At 52.1% G+C, this 15,784-nt stretch overlaps 2 protein-coding genes across 2 annotated transcripts in view; one reads left to right on the top strand and one right to left on the bottom strand.

The window, feature by feature from the left end:
* Positions 1-2,303, top strand: part of ZNF839 (zinc finger protein 839) — a 12,883-nt gene extending 10,580 nt beyond the window's left edge. The window contains exons 5-7 of the mRNA XM_023537133.1: positions 199-327; positions 459-588; positions 1,296-2,303. Coding sequence (XP_023392901.1) covers positions 199-327; positions 459-588; positions 1,296-2,173 — 1,137 coding nt within the window. The 3' untranslated portion in view covers positions 2,174-2,303. The remainder of the gene's footprint in view (positions 1-198; positions 328-458; positions 589-1,295) is intronic.
* A 4,329-nt stretch (positions 2,304-6,632) lies between these two features.
* Positions 6,633-15,784, bottom strand: part of CINP (cyclin dependent kinase 2 interacting protein) — a 10,985-nt gene continuing 1,833 nt past the window's right edge. Inside the window, exons 2-5 of the mRNA XM_011370938.2 lie at positions 15,415-15,583; positions 13,294-13,411; positions 7,960-8,089; positions 6,633-7,140 (exon numbers count right to left, since the gene is read on the bottom strand). Coding sequence (XP_011369240.1) covers positions 6,938-7,140; positions 7,960-8,089; positions 13,294-13,411; positions 15,415-15,583 — 620 coding nt within the window. The 3' untranslated portion in view covers positions 6,633-6,937. The remainder of the gene's footprint in view (positions 7,141-7,959; positions 8,090-13,293; positions 13,412-15,414; positions 15,584-15,784) is intronic.

Raw genomic sequence — 15,784 nt, 5'->3', positions numbered from 1 at the left:
AGTTTTCTTAAAGATCTTCGCAGTGTGCGCCACACTGTGCTAACCCAGAACCTTCTGGCGCTGACCCGCCACCCGGTCCAGCTTTGCGTCGCTCTGCGTTGCTCCGCGGCCCTCACTGGCGAGGCGTCCGCGGCTTTAAACGCGGGGCTCTGGCTCCCGGTGTCACCGTGTTCTGAGTGGAGCGTCTCTTGTCCTCAGGTCGCCGAGTCCTTAGGAATCACCGAGTTCCTGAGGAGAAAAGCAGCACACCCAGGGCGCAGCCCCCGCGCGCGCACCAGCCAAGAGGCGGCCGGAGAGGCCGCTGGTGGCCAGAAGAGGGACAGCGAGGTGGGCGCAGGCTCTGCCTGTTCCATGGCGACTGCGGCGGCTCGACCCCTTCAGCTCGCAGCACTGTTCTCGGGCCCGAGGTGCTCTGGCCCGCTTGCCCCGTCCTAGCTGACCGGGTCCTCTCTTCCCAGGCCGCAGAGGAGGGGCTGGCCTCAGTGAAAAGGACCCGGGGGGCTGCTCTGCGCCAGGACACCGCCGAGTCCCCTGCCGACGGCAGAGGCCCGCGGAAGCCGGCCGCGTGTGCCCCGGCGGCCGGGGTGGGTAAGTGCCCCGTGTGTCAGGCCTGCTTTTGGGGATCGGGTGTCCCTGTGGCCGCATTTAAGAGACCCCTCTGGTTTCTCAGTTCACCCCAGCCGCGCCCCCATCCTGCCATTTCATGTCTACCGCTCCCTCCCACCCCCCGTGGGTCTCGAGGTCGCTGAGGTTTTCCTGGGCCCTGTACGCGTGTGCCCAGGACAGCGGGGTCTGTGGCTCGGCTTTCGTGCAGACTCTGCTTTCGGTGCCGGCGAGACTTAACGTTCGAAGACAAGCCGCGCTCTGGCTTGTATTCGGCTCTGGCCAGAACTATCACTTTGAACACCTGGCATACTGAGAATGGTTATCAACCTAAAATCTTACCAGGGCCACCTGATCCCCCGCCTGATGCCAAGGCCTCCAGCTTGAGGCATTCTCCATTTTCCAACTTATTACTTAACAAGTAACGAGTAGGGGAGGGCAGATTCTTTGCCGGGAAGCAGTGACAGCTCGGGCACCTGTGTGGAACCCGGCCCCCTCGCCCGGCTGGTCTGGATTTCCTCTTGGAACTTCATTTGTGTCTGGAAGCTCCCAACCCAAGTAGCAAGGAGAGGTTATGTTTTCATTTTTTTGGGCAAGAAAGTGAATCTGGACCAGCTCGTTCAGATAGTGAGTGCGGCAAACAGGCCGTGCCGCAGCTCACGAACGATCACGTATTTTCACACACTGTTTAGGTTGTGCCCCTCGAGTGAATGGGGACACCTCCTGCCGTCCTGAAGAAGGCCACGCGGTGCCCGGCCCTGACAGCAACACAGGCACACCACAGGCGGGCCAGCGGCTCACGGCGTTTGCCGACTCGGCAGCCGGGAGCGGGTCTGCGCATCCCCCACTGTCCTATCCAGGTGTTGGTGGGCCGGGCCTTCACACCCAGCCTGGGACGATGACCCGGGAGCAGGCAGTAGCGTTCCCCACGGAGGAAGCTCGGGGATGCCCTTCAGACCTGGGTGCTGGGGACAGCCTGGGGAGCTGGGCCCTCTGCAGCAGCTCGGCTTCCGCGGGAGGAGCGGCAGCCTCGCTGCCTGCAGGGTCTGGAAGGGCCGAGGCTGGGGAGTCCCGCGAGATGCCTGACCGCCACCTGGGTGGCCAGCCGGCCAGCCCCAGCAAAGCCCTGCGAGCGGAGGTCACAGCCCCTCCACTGGACAGAGCCTCATGCATGGACTGTGCCTACACCACCATGCCCAAGCTGGGGCCTCGGCCCGGCCAGGCTGGATCGCCGTCTGCTGACGAGGGGCTTGGGAGCCACGCAGGGGACTTGGACCAGTTTCCCTGTGGGACAGGGGTGCACACTGACCAGAGGGCACTGGGGAGCGTCCCTGCCGTCGGTGAAGCCGTGGCCTTTGACATCACCAACGCGTGCCGCGAACTTTTGTCTCAGGGACAGGAGCAGATATTTATCCAGACTCCCAATGGGCTTCTCTTGTCCCACCCGGGTTCCATAGTGTCTGGGGAGGAGGGCATTGTCATACTGACCCAGGCGGAGGGGCCTGCCCTGCAGACGGTCCCCCCGGATCGGCTGCCTCTAGGAACCGTGGAGGCAGAGCCCTTGCAGTGAAACGGGGTCACGACCGCAGCCCTAGGTTTGTACGTATCTTATCCAAAAAAAGTCTATTTCAAGTAATGTATATTTTTCTAATGTGAATACCGACACAGATGAACATTTTATTTATAAAGAATGTCTTTCTACCACACTGTCTGCGTTTCTCTCTCTCCTTCGTCGTACGGGTGGCTGTCATGGACGCCTTCCTCCCGCTGGCCACCTCGCAGAAGTGTCGGAGGCCGTTGCAGTTGATCCCGCTATGACTTGATCATCGGCTCCCTGGTCCCAAATGGCTGTCCCTTTTCTCCTTCTGATGTGCTGCTTCTTCACCAGATTGGGTCATACTAGAAGCTGCTTCTAGGTTCAGTAAAAACTAAGTAAGCGAGCCGTTCTGGGCACATTTAACTGGGAAATGGGGAAGAAAGTCATCTTTACTTGCAGTGCATGACTGAGGCGAGTGAGGCGTAAAAGCTAGGTGCCCCGCCTGACAACAAGTGGGCCGGATCCCACCGTGGTGGGGGCCGCCGAGGCCCCGATACACGTCTCTGTTCACAGGACATAACCCTGTCGCTAGCCAGCGCATCTTAACTTCGTTATGCAGGTGCTACTATAAACGGACAGTGAATTTGCCGACGGGCGCAGATCCGACCCCAGCCTTCAAGGCTGACACACCTGCGCTTGGGGCGCCCTTGCCGGACCCCCAGGGCAGCGTCCGCAGGGTCCCCAAACACAGATTGATAGCGCAGCGGCGGCATCACAGCACTGCACTGGCACGTGACCTTAGTATATAGAAAACAGGTGAGAATCTGCTCATCAAGAACTTCCTCTTGTACACACGGTACTCATAGTCTGAGCTACTCAGCCTAGGCGCAAGCGTGAAGAGGCACCAGGGCACACCTGGGACTCACACCGCCCGGGCGACGCCACTGCGTGGCCGGTGTGGGCCTTCAGTGAGGATGTGTTTCCGGCATTTACCATAGTCTTTGGCACCCAGTCTGCGTCCAGCCGCTGTGAACGAGTCCTAAATGTGATGAATAACAGTTCCCTTTTCGCTGTGTTTCCTAGAAAGCTGGGGGGCCCTGCAGGTGCACCCCCTCTGCTCTGGGGCACCAGGTCATCCGCCAGGTCGTGGGAGTGGGGAGAGCGGACCCGGAAGGGAGGGGCCGTGGAGACTCAGCCTCTGATGCCCTCTGAGGTCCATGTCTTTAAGATAAGTCTTCGTTCTCGTCTAGGGAATGATACGCACACAGCATAAAACGTCAAGGGCTGCCGAGGGCCTCTGATGAGCAAGTCGGCCGACCCCAGGCCTCAGTTCCCTCACCCAGGCCACCACTTTCCCGACCTCCACGCGCCTGGCCATGTCTGTCTGGGGACGTGGCTCACATGTCGTCCCGCTCTACACTTCCGTCGTCCTTATGTCACGGTTGGGGTTGGTGGTCAGTCAGTCGTACAGCGAAATGTGAATACTGCTCACTGCTGAGCCTGGCGTCCCGTGATGACACTTTGTCAGCGTTTGTTTTTCCCAGAGATAATTGCCTTGGTTTTTTCCCCCATTTGCTCAGGGTTCTTTTTTCTGTTTGGTTTTTATTTTTTAACAATTATACATGCATGTAGTTGAAAGTGTCGGTTCTCTAAGACTTAGTCTTTATAGACGCAGCTCCTCTTGTTTTGATCTGATACGTGCACGTTGCAGCGTGATTACCACCCAGCGTTGTCACGGTAACCTGCGCCACCACACGACGGCCGCTCCTGTCTTCTCCGCCCTCTTCTCCAGCCACCACCTTCCGGTCTCCGGCTGTCTCTGTGGCGTTTCAGCTTCCATCGCTAAATACCAAGCTTATGCTCACTCATGGTGCTTCAGTTTTATGCATTTTTATTGACGTACGGAAGATGAACCAATCCCGTGCTATCCCCATTGCCACCACCGCCACCTGTGGACACACGTCCCAACCTTCCTCTTGATAGGTTATCAGCTGGCTGTTTTAACAGATACCAAGGATGCAGTGATGTAAACAAGACTGTTTTATTTCTCTCTGGTCTTAGTCCGTTCAGGTTATTACGACAACCACAGACCAGGCATCTCGCAAATGGGAAGTTATCACTCACAGTGTGGGAGCAGGAAGTCGGAGATGGGGCTCCAGCTCGGCTGGCGGGGTGAGGGCGCTTCCCGGTTCACAGCCGGCACCTTCATACTGTGTCCTCACATGGTGGAAGGGACCAGGATCTCACCGGAGCCTCTTTGAGACAAGGCACTAACCGCATTCACGAGGGCTCCGTGCTCAGGATGCCAGTGCGCCCCAAGACCCCGCCGACTCATACCGTCCCCTTCCTTTGGGGGTTAGGATTTCAATGTGAATTCCGGGGAGACACATTGAGACCACGGCACCTCTCAAAATGTGAGCTGGTAGGCACTTGGAGAGCTGGGTGGCTTTGCTCTGGAGGTGGTCCAGACCCAGGCTGCTTCCTCACCCCTAGGGTGGCCCTCTTCACGGAGGTATGGGAGGCTCAGGGCCCCCTTGTGTCTGCAGCATCCCCCAGTGGGGGAGAAGGAACAGGAGCACACACACCTTTTAAGGCCTCTGATCTGGAAGGTGCACACAGGCTCTCTGCTCTCATCGGTCACGTGCCACACCTAGTCCTAAACCGGTGGCCCTGTGCCAGCCTAAACGTCAGCAAAGCAGAGAATCGACAGTGAAGGACAACTGGTGGCCTCTACCAAACCTGCTCCCAGGCTGGCTAAGCTCAGTCTGGAGAGGCAGCAGCGGAGCTCCAAAGCCACAGCAGCTTAAAACACAAAGTTGTTTCTTGCTCACACATGTCACTCGTAGGTTGGTGGGAGGGCTGTCTCATTATGGCCAGGTGGGGGACCCCGGCAGGGGCAGCCACATCTCCAACACTGCTGGTGGCCACACCAGAGGGAGAGGACTCCAGGACAGGTCAAAGTCACAATGAAATGTACTTTTGTGGCCAGAACTAGCCATATGGCCTCACCCAACCACAAGGGAGCTAGCAGGGCAGGCTGCCGAGGGCCGAGAAGGTGGGGTCCAGGGATATCTGGTAAACAGACGAGTGGCCGATCAACTGTCGGGTCACTTTATCGTTTGTTACCTGCAAATGCGGTCTGCAGCCGAGCTGTGTGTGGTGTTGTGACTGCTTTAGTGCTTTTGTATAACCTTTGTGTTTGGTGGAATATATATGAATTATTTGCTTTAGTTTTCATTAAACGTACTTATCATGAATTCATCCTCAAATCCTCCCCAATCTCGTCCTGTTTCTGTTGGTATTTTTATATTTCCGCACTGTCTTTTTTGGCCCAATTTCTGGAGGCAGAGATCACTGTGTGGTCAAGCCGCCAGTCGACAGAATTCCAATACCAGTTCTCTGATGACTTGCTTCTTTCGGATGGAAATTGTTCTGCAAATTATTTCTACAGTTGTGTAATGGCTGTCAAACTCAACAAATTTGACAACCAGAGACCTCTGCCGTTAATTCGATACCTATTCTGTTTTGGGACAGATCTCTGGGCTAATGTCACGGGACAGTTTGTTCTGAGCAGTATTGATCCTTTCTATTAATTCTCCCAAGTTACTTGGGTGTCTGGGGGATGAGGCATTAAGAAACATGAAATGTCTAGAAAGGCCTAGAAATCCTTCAGTGTCTCCTCTGAAGGGGAGTTATTCGCTACGTGCCCCCCAAACATAAAACTGACTGCTGATGGACCTCATGCCTTGGTGGGTGCTGCCATCTGCCCCTGCAGCTCAGGGCAGCGGCCTGCTTCCTGAGTGAGCGGGGGAGCGTGTGGCTAAGCACCACCATTCCTGCCCGGAGCTCTGTTCAGCTGCACCCGGTCAGCTGCACCGCTAACCAAGTTTCCAGCCTGCACGTCTCACGGGCTACATTTGTGATGGTTGGATTTTAATTGAATATCGCACAGGCAGAGAGAAGAGAAATTCTAAGAAATGTTGCCTTTAGATGCTTTTGCTATGTCAATAGTAAGAAACCCTTTTTCTCAAAATAAATCCTTGCCATACTGACGTCTTTTATTTTTGACATATTTTCTGTTCCATCTGTTCGTGGGGCTCTAGAGCTTCGGTTCATGAGGCTACATCCTGTACCCCACAGCACAATTCTAGATTTGTTCCTGGGGAGTAATGACAGACTCAACCCTTCAACGATTGGTGGCAAATATTGCCAGAGTATTAGGAGTTTTGCTACCAGTGTGACTTGGACTGTCGTATCCTCAGCATGGAAATAGAAGCCGTTTTCTTGTGGTTTTCTTTTCCATGATGCCATCTTTACCCAGTTAACCCTATGGTATTTTAAACATTAGCTCTGATTATAAAACTAATATAGTCTCACAAAAATGTAAACAATACAGGTAGGTATGAAGTAAAAATACTAAACCAAGGACTTTCTACACAAATGTAATCCATATAAGATACACGTAATCTACAGAAACACCATCACGCCATCGTTCTGTCGAGGAACGCATTTATTTCGTGCAGAAGTCCTCATGGGTGACAGGTTCACGATGGGTGATGACGCCGGGTGGCGGATGGCACGCAGCAGTAACAGGCGTGTCTGGAGAGGCCGCAGGGAAGCTGGTGAGATGGTCCGGTCTGGAGGACCCTCAGAAGGTCGGGCGGGGGCCAGGCCAGCGCACAGGTGTGGCGCAGGGCACTGGGTCCTGGGCGCAGGGCTGGCCGCCCTGGGCGCGCAGAGGCCAGCAGTCCAGGGCCCGGAGCAGCTCGCGCAAGGCGTGCTGGGAGGTCACGGAGGTCACAACGCTCGGTGCCCGGTTTCGAGCAGCATGCTCTCCAGAAGCAGCTTGCTGTCACTGTCCACGTAGGGCTGGTGCAGCCACAGGGACAAGTAGCTCAGGGTGAGGTCGTGGTCTGAGGAGTGTGCCAGCTCTTCCGTGATCGTGCGCTTCAGGAGCAGCTCCTTCCCGTACATGTCGGACAGCTGGCGGGAGGCCTCGTCTGGAAAAAGCGCAAGTGCCCTTAACGGCCGCCGCTCAGGGCAGTGCTACTGCCGGGGGAGGACCGGCACCTTGCAAAGCTCCGCACCGAGCACCGGAATCACGGCAGCGTCGGCACAGAAAAGGACCCCGTGCGCCGTATCACTCGGCGGGGGCGGGTTAGCGGATTACGTAACATGCTAGATGTCACGAAGGGAAAAAGTAACTAGGCCTCTCCACTCAACTCCTAAGCACCTGCACTGGCTACAAATGGTAATATAGTGACATAAATTATAAATGATTATAAATAGATTAACCTCGAACTGGTGATATTTCAATAAACACAGTAGGTGATTCTACCCTTTTCTCCCTTGTTTAAAAGTGAGGTCTCAAATCGCTATCAAATAGCTTAGTCTTTCTTTTGAACCCTTATCTCACACAAGAGTATTTAAGTGATGAGTCCATTTTTTTCAGTAGTCTTCTCCCATGGGGTTGGCTGCAGTTTTGTTTTTTAATTAAAACAAAAAGCCAAAAAAAAAAAAAAAAAAAAGCTTTCTGCCTCTGCAGGGGAGGTGGGCTTCCTTCCACCCACTGGTTTAAAGGGCTAATAACGGCAGTCGCTTCATGGGTCTCTAGTTACGCTGTTAATATTCTTTGTTGATTATTAGGAGATTAAAGCCAAGAAGAAATGCTCATTTTAAGATGGTCCCATCTCCTTCCCCTAAATGGATCCTCTTGAATTAAGTTTCGCAGCCATCAGCTTCCTAGCGGACCAGACCTAAATGATGCCAAAAGCTCTCCTAATTCACCTTTGAAAATCGATGCAGAAAGAACTACTCACAGAAGTGGGCTGTGGGCCATGTGTGAAATAGGGGGGGCCGTTCGCCCTCCGCCCCGTAATGGTAGTTTTCCAGCTCACAGACTCCCTTGGTCGTTGAAGACAGCTTTTCCATTTTCACCTGTATTTTGGTCTGAAAAGATATTAATTTGAAACATGAGCATATAATTTGAAATCTACTCCAGTCCCAGATGCAGTAACTCTAAGATTTCAAAGCTAAGAAATATGTCTGTTGAGACCAAAAGTCCAATAACTCAACACCGTTAACGCCATGCACAGCAAATTTCCAGGGAGGTGGAGGCAGACAGTGTCCCGATTTGGTCATTTGGATTATTCGGTAATAAACCCCGGACCTCCCGTCCTGGAGAGGAGAAGGTCGGCCGAGTCCCACGTCACCAACACTCCCCACCAGTCAGCACCGAGGCCCGGGAGGAACCGCAGGGCACGCCGGCTTTTCGGGATGAAAGAGGGAAGGGGCATTAAAGGAGCTCATTTCTGCCTCTTTCATTAACTGCCTGTTTCCTGAAGCTTCTTTGAGGCTTGCTTTCCTTGTTTATGAAATGGTAGTAATGAAAGGCAGCCCACACCCTCAGGCAGGAAGGAACCGAGGAGAACCTGACGTTGTGGGCACCTCAGTGCACCCACCTGCAGGGCCGGCACAGTGGACACCACCCGCCCCTCCCGTGGGATGGGTCAGCGCAGTGGGCCTGCCAAGTGCATGCTCTCCCGGGGGTTAGGAGGACTAAGTCAGTGGGGGAGCTGGAGCTATGGAAGGTTTACTAAACCAAACGAACAGGTGAGGTAACCAAGATTCCAGGTGTAAGTAGCACAGGTCTCTAAGACCACAGTGCTGACTCCTAAGTACAGCTATAGCTTTATGGACACGGGGAAATAAGATACATAAAGCACTGAAATCTGAATTCCTTGCACTTGGTCCTTCCACCACCCTCCAATTACATCTGAGGTAGCTTGCACTAAATTTCGCTAACGTTAAATGTTTACAGAACTCTACTCCTTCCCTGATCTTTTTAGGTTCAATATTTCACCTGGCCTAACCCCCAGGGGAGGTCTCAACCTTTCTGTCTCACAGCTGGAAAATTCTCAGATCAGGAGAGATGAGGCCAGGACTTGACGCCACGCTTCCTGACCCCCAGTCTCCTGACGCCCAACGCTCTGCTCCCCTCTGCATCCGGCAGCAGCTCCTTGATACCACCCGATCCTAAGAAAAGCTTAAGAAGATCGGGAAAGCACGCGAAGCCCTGGAGGCTTGACGCTGGATCCTGGAGCTCGTATGTCAATAACGACGCTAAAGTCACACACACGTGTGCAGCCCTGAACTCACAGCGCGCTCACAGCAGCCACACTCACCGCTCACAGTGGTACGTGCCCTCCCACGCTGGCAGACCACACTGCTAAGTGTTTGTCCAGCTTAGGGGAAGGGGTGCCTCAAAACCCCCATCAAGGTCACATTCATTAAAGACACTTAAAGCCATGTCTGGGAAACCATTCTCTCCAAAGGCTGGAGGAAAACAGCAAAAATAACATCGATATCCTCATAATGTCAACTTTTATGATATGAACATAAAATAAATTATTTCCAAACCACGTTAAAATATAAAAAATTCACTGGAGCAGACAGCTAGCACCCAGGTCTCAGTTTAAATGCCATTCTCCAATAAAAGGAACTGGGGCTCCTTGGAGGAAAATGGCTGATCTTAAGACTGAGGCAGGAAATACTCAAGATGAGCCCAGAGCACCCTGCAGTGCAGAACGGGTTCAGAAAAACAAGCAAGGACTCACAATGGTAGGGCCCTGTCAAAGGGACACAGCAGCCACTCGAACTCCCAATGGCCCAAGCGGGAGCAATCTGAGGAACAAAGTAAAGCAGAGCTGGACCATAACCCAAAGTGTAAGACAGATAAGTAACCCAGAGTCCGTGCTGCCAGACATAAGGGGCTGAGGAAGTCCGTGGGGAGAAGAGACACTCCCTGAAGAAGGCTCCAGAGACCCTGGGAAGGGGCCCCACTCTCGGGGAGGGGCACGAACCCTCACCCATCAAGTGTGGGCCGCACGTGACTTCCTGCCAAAGCGGGGAGTCACTCTGCAGTGGAGAAACCTGATCGACGCACTCAACCAGGTCATCAAGGTCACAGTGCCACGTCACGCTGATGGGATGTGCCCGTCACATGATGTGAGAAGGGCACTTCTGTGGTCTTCCTGGGAAAAACCCACAACCCCTGACAGACCACGAGAAAAACGGCACACAATTCCCAGCTGAGGGACAGCCTACAAAACACCTGACCGTCCTCCTCGAAACTGCCAAAGTCATCAAAAACAAGGAAAGTCTGATTAACTGTCACAGCCAAGAGGAGCCTAAGGGGACGGAGACAACTTGTTGTGCTGTCTGGATGGGGCCCTGACCTGGAAAGAGGACATTAGGGAAAAGTGAAGAAAATCTGAACGAACCACACCTTGTTAATTACCACCTATCAACGCCGGTTCCTGCCGTAACATGCACCACGCCGATGCGTGACGCACACGCAACGCTGAGGAGCAGGACGGCACGTGGGCTGGGGACAGGCTACGGTCCCTCTGCACTCTGCTCAGCCCTTCTGGGGATCTACAACTGTCCTAGATGTAAAGTCTACTCGTCCGGAAAATACACAGATTCACCGGAGCAGGCACCCGGGGGTAGGGAGGTGCGAGACCACGGGGCCCTTCCCCGTGTGGGATGCAGGCGGGGACTGGGTGGCGTTTAGGCAGCTGGTGGCCGTGGCGCCCATAACCCTGAGCCCGGGCCGGGCCCTGCTTCCCGTTCTGTTATCTTGCAGCTCCTGGTCACCACCGTGCCTCTGCATCTCGCCAAACTTAAATAATGCCACCCTCCCGGGATAAGGGAGGACGCCCCGGACTCGAACCCTGGCAGAGCAGCCGTCCCAGCTAACGTTCTGATACTTGGCGTTGATTGCATTCTAGGACAATGTGAACCAGCGTGCGGGACACGATGCGATTGTGCAGTAGGTGTAAGGACGGGTGAACTGTGTGGACACCGACCCAGTCCCACCCAGGGTTCATTCCGCGATGACCTCTGTAATAAACCCACCGAGTGACCGTCCGGCTGTTGGGGGCACATTTCCAACGGTGGACACACCACCCTCCCCGGAGAGCCCACCCACACTCTGCACGGGGCTTCGGTGATCATTCACTGGTCGGAGTCAAAGCTTCTGCTGGCACCAGGGGTCTCCCCGACTCTGAGCCTATACACCCATGTGCGGGTTCAGGGGTCTCCCCCACCTCTGGGCCTCATAAACCAGCACGTCGGTTCCTTTTCTGTGGACAGCCTCTTCGCTGTGATGGCGGCTGTGATTTCTACTGGTTCCCCTTTCCTGGGCTAACACCCAAGTTCCTCCAATTACTTCTCTCTGCCATGGCCTGCCCCCTTGGGTCCCCACCAGCCCCTCTGAATGTGCGCCCATGCTCCCTCTGTCTGTTACCGGGGGTGGGGGGGCTCCCTATTTCTTGGCTTTCATCGACTCAGACCAGCCTTTGTCTGAAGATCTCAGGATCTTGGCTCACCACGAGCATAGCCGCCTGAAACTCAGCGGCCACTTTCAGGCCAGGCCACCCTCGCCCTGGACCTGTGCTGTGGGATAGAGGGACCCAGGGCAGGGGCCCCACATTTCCCCAAGCCTGCTACTGGCCTTTCTGGACCCAGCACGCATCTAAAGTGTTTCTCATTCTAACACAATCTGGGGATTCTGCAAAATGTTTTATACCAGAAAGGAAACTGTAGGTCAAGGATAGAAGTTCTGGTGGCACTTGGTGACGTGAAAATGACAAGTGATGAGGCGATTAGTGCTCACCCAGCGGCATGCATTTAGCTTTGCTGGCTGTTTAGAGTATTTCAACACAGGAACTTGGCCACCCAGTTCCTTCTCTTTCAAAAACAATTGGTACATCTGCTTTTTGTCTCAACAAAAATACTTGTCATGATCGAATGCGTTAATTTAAAAACGAAGGAACAAAATACAAGTGCCCAGTTTTCAAAAGCTTATTCTGCCTCCATTGACCACCAGGGTGCAGAAGTCTATGTCCAGAACTCGCCTACCAGAGACACCGTGTGAACAGAGATAAAGCAAAGAACACAGGTATCGCGAGGCCCACACACTTTGTCCTCCCACCTTCCCGTGAGTGGGGCTGAACATGAGGTTACTACAGACACTGCCGCCTTGTGACCTGCTCGTGTACTGAGTGGAGGGCACAGGGCAAGTGTCTCATCACAGCACAGCTCCACGGCCAAAGGGAAGGCAGAATCACAAAGCAGACAATCACAAAAAGCTGTGAATTTAGAGGAGAAAAAGAGCCCCAAACACATCAAAACATGCTGAAGATAGTACGGCATTTCAATCGTTAAAAAAAGGCTAAATCATCAAAAAATTCTCAACATGCCATTTTTTACACATCTTACAAGCGATGGGATGTTTAAAAGGGTAGTACTTCTATCCTGAAAACTCTTTTGAACCTATTTAAACCTATTAAGTCTGCCTTATAATAGGTAGAATCCTAAATTTGAATTGATATCCTGAATAAATACAATTATATTTGACATATTGTTGAAAAAGGCAAGGAAGCACAGAAACCATTAGAAACGTTCTCATCAAGAAAAGGTTAAAATATAAAGAGTTTATGTTTGCAGCTAAACTTTAGTTATCCAAGTTCAAACGTGTGAACAACCTTATTTGTGTGCCCGGCCAAGAGGCGACGTGTTTTATCCACATTTGGTGGCCTGTAAGGTGGACGCTGAAATCCAGCCTGGTTCATTAAACGATCACTTGAGTGTCTCTCCTGGGCCAGACCAGGGCCCACAGGCCAAATCCAGCCCGCAGCCTATTTCTGTATGGCCCGCAAGCTAAGAATGGGTTTTACACTTTTAAATGGTTGAAAAAAAATCAAAAGAATATTTTCTGACACACGAAACTTGTATGAAATTCAGATCTCAGTGTCCATATACAAAGCGTTGCTGGAACACAGCGACAGCCACTCGCCTACGTGCTGTCTCACCTGGAGGAACTGAGTGGACACAGGACAGACCGAGGGGCCCACAAAGCCCTAAAGTACTTGCTGTGGGGCCTGGAAGTGGGTGAAACCGCCCCGGACAACACACAGGACCAAAAGGACGAAGGACGGGGACCGCATTGTGGGGACAGCAGGACCTACGGGACAGGTGCAGGAAGAGACCAACGGGGGAGGTCTGGAGAAGGGAAGGCGGCCCGCGGTGCCGCGAGCCCCGGGGTCGGTGACGGCGAGCACGGCGGGGGCTGGGTCCCTGGCTCTTACCAAACCGTCCAGCGTGGCCCGCAGCTGCTCACACAGCACCTCGAGCTCCTGGCTGTACTCCGGATGCGTCTTTTCCGCAGGTTCGTTGCTGCTCTCTAACTCTGTCCTGTCTTTACTCCTGGATGAAAGAGAGGTGGGGACAGAACACCCCCCGTGAGCGTGCCTCATCTGGTCGCGGTGAACTGCGGAAGCTCAACATCCATGTCCCTGAGTCACATTTCGCGTCGCCGTCGTTTCATGTCATTAAATATGTGTTTACTTATTTCCCTACACGATGAATACGTCCATCAGTTACTCAATTTTGAACGAGTCAATTAAATTCAGCCATGTGGTATGTTGGGAGTAGGGCCCAGTGCTCGGCCACAAGGATGACCAAGATGTGGGTCACCCCGAGTTCGCAATCCAGGAATGTGCTTTGTAAACTGAAGGCTGCGACCCATGGGGCATGAAATTCATCCAGTGGGGTCACAATCAACAGATATTGACAAAACTAGTCGTTAGAACAGAAATGATGAGAGCATGTCAGGGGAACTGCTGAGCAGGGTCCACCAGGAAAAGGCAGCAGAGGCCCAAAGTGTGTGGGGTCTGAAGAAGCTGGCAAGAGCCAGGGGACAGGCCAGGAGGGGAAGACTCGACTCTGGCCTGTCAACAAAGGTAAGCTGGGGGATACGTGTACGTAACTTGGAGAAATTAAAAAATATACATATGAAAGTGCAAAGGATCATAAAGCAAATCCTCTAATCGGAACTGGCAACTGCTAAGTTTTCTTAACAATTCGTCTTTTTAAAGACATTGCTGAGTTAAAACACACTCGCTGTGTGTCTCCTCCACCCTCAGTGCGCTACCCCACTGCTGACATCTGGTCACCAAGTGTCGGGGAGAGGGTTTCCCCACGCCAAGCAATTCTGATTCTCACCAGCTGGGCGTCCTGCAGTTTAACTCAGTTCTGAAACTCTCTACTCGGAGACAATATCAGCTCCCACAGGGGAGGGCTCAGTCCCCAGGACTGATCCTCCCACCCCTCTACTTCAGATGTCAACAGCAAGTCCAGGTTGTTACCTGCACTTTGACTGACAGGCTATAAATCAAAGGTTTCCACAAACCCCTTCTCTGATTTGCTAGAACAGCTCACAAAACTCAGGAAAATGGTTTACTTATTAGATTACTGGTCTATTACAAAAGACATTAAAGAATATGAAAGAGCAGCCACATGAACAGGTACATAGGGCAAGGTCCAGAAGGGTCCCAAGCAAGCATTTTCTGTCCCTGTGGAATTTGAGGACACCCTTCCAGCACATGAAGGCTTTCCTGTTCACCATTCTGGAGCTCTTTAATCTCCATCCTTCTGGGTTTTTTATGGAGGCTTCATTACGTAGGCATGACTGGGTGTATCACTGGCTACCGGCGATTAATTCAACTTCCAGCCCCTCTCACCTCCCTGAGAGGTAGGGGAGTGATGAGGAGGTGCTGACAGTTCCAACCCTCTAATGGCTTGGTGGGCTCCCCTCTAAGGGTGGGTTCAGCCTCCATCCTAATAACGGGGCTTTCCAAAAGTCACCTTATTAGTATAAACTCAGGTGTGGTTGAAAGGGGCTTATTTTGAATAACAAGACATCTCTTTTGCTTTTATTGCTTTGGAGCTATTTCAGGAAGTAAAGCTATCTGGAGGACAAAGACCAACTATTTTAACAAAAGAGTCTCCCACTGCTCTTATCGATTAGAAAATTATAAGGGTTTTGGGAGAAGTGTGTAGGGAACAGAGATAAAGACCAAACAGATATTTCTTATTATAAATCACAAGATCACACAAAAAAATGCAACATTATGAAGATAAAGTCCCATTTACCTGCCACCCAACACTCATTCTTCCCAGAAGATGCCAGTATCGTGAACTGAGACTGCGTCCTTCTTTCTGAACTTTTATTTTATATACCAATGTAACCAAGAACAATAGGTAGTGTAATTTTGAATTTAAAATGTACATATACAGTTCATTCTTGCAAATATCATTTTACCACTTGCTTTTTTTGCGTAATATAATTTAATTCACTCATGTTGCCGGAGATGTAAAAGGCTGCCAATCATTAAGGGTGGAGAGTCTAGAGCTCTACCTATACTTACAACAAACTGATTTTCGTGTTGGCAATATTATTTGCAGTAGCAAAACCTGCATCGCTGAGGGCTTCCCATTTCAGGATTAAATTGTGCCAATCGGCTGCATTATCCTTAATTTTTCTTGCGCTGACAGATAAGACAGGTTTTCTGGGCGTCACACTTCCAAGAGTCTTTGCTGATAGGCAGTAAAAGAAACATAATTATTATAAAAGTCATGATCGTAGTTGGACGGCAAATGTTCTCTTAACTCTCAACAGTAAAACAATCCAAAATGCTACATCAACTGGACAAATAAATGTTGTGGAAACTAAGTCTGGATGACTGTGAAATTTCCCAGAACAAGAAAAAACAGAATCGTTTTTACATTTTAAGACGC

This window comes from Pteropus vampyrus, unplaced genomic scaffold, assembly GCF_000151845.1.
Source record: "Pteropus vampyrus isolate Shadow unplaced genomic scaffold, Pvam_2.0 Scaffold178, whole genome shotgun sequence".
NCBI lineage: Eukaryota > Metazoa > Chordata > Mammalia > Chiroptera > Pteropodidae > Pteropus > Pteropus vampyrus.
This window is presented reverse-complemented; position numbering and strand designations above follow the sequence as displayed.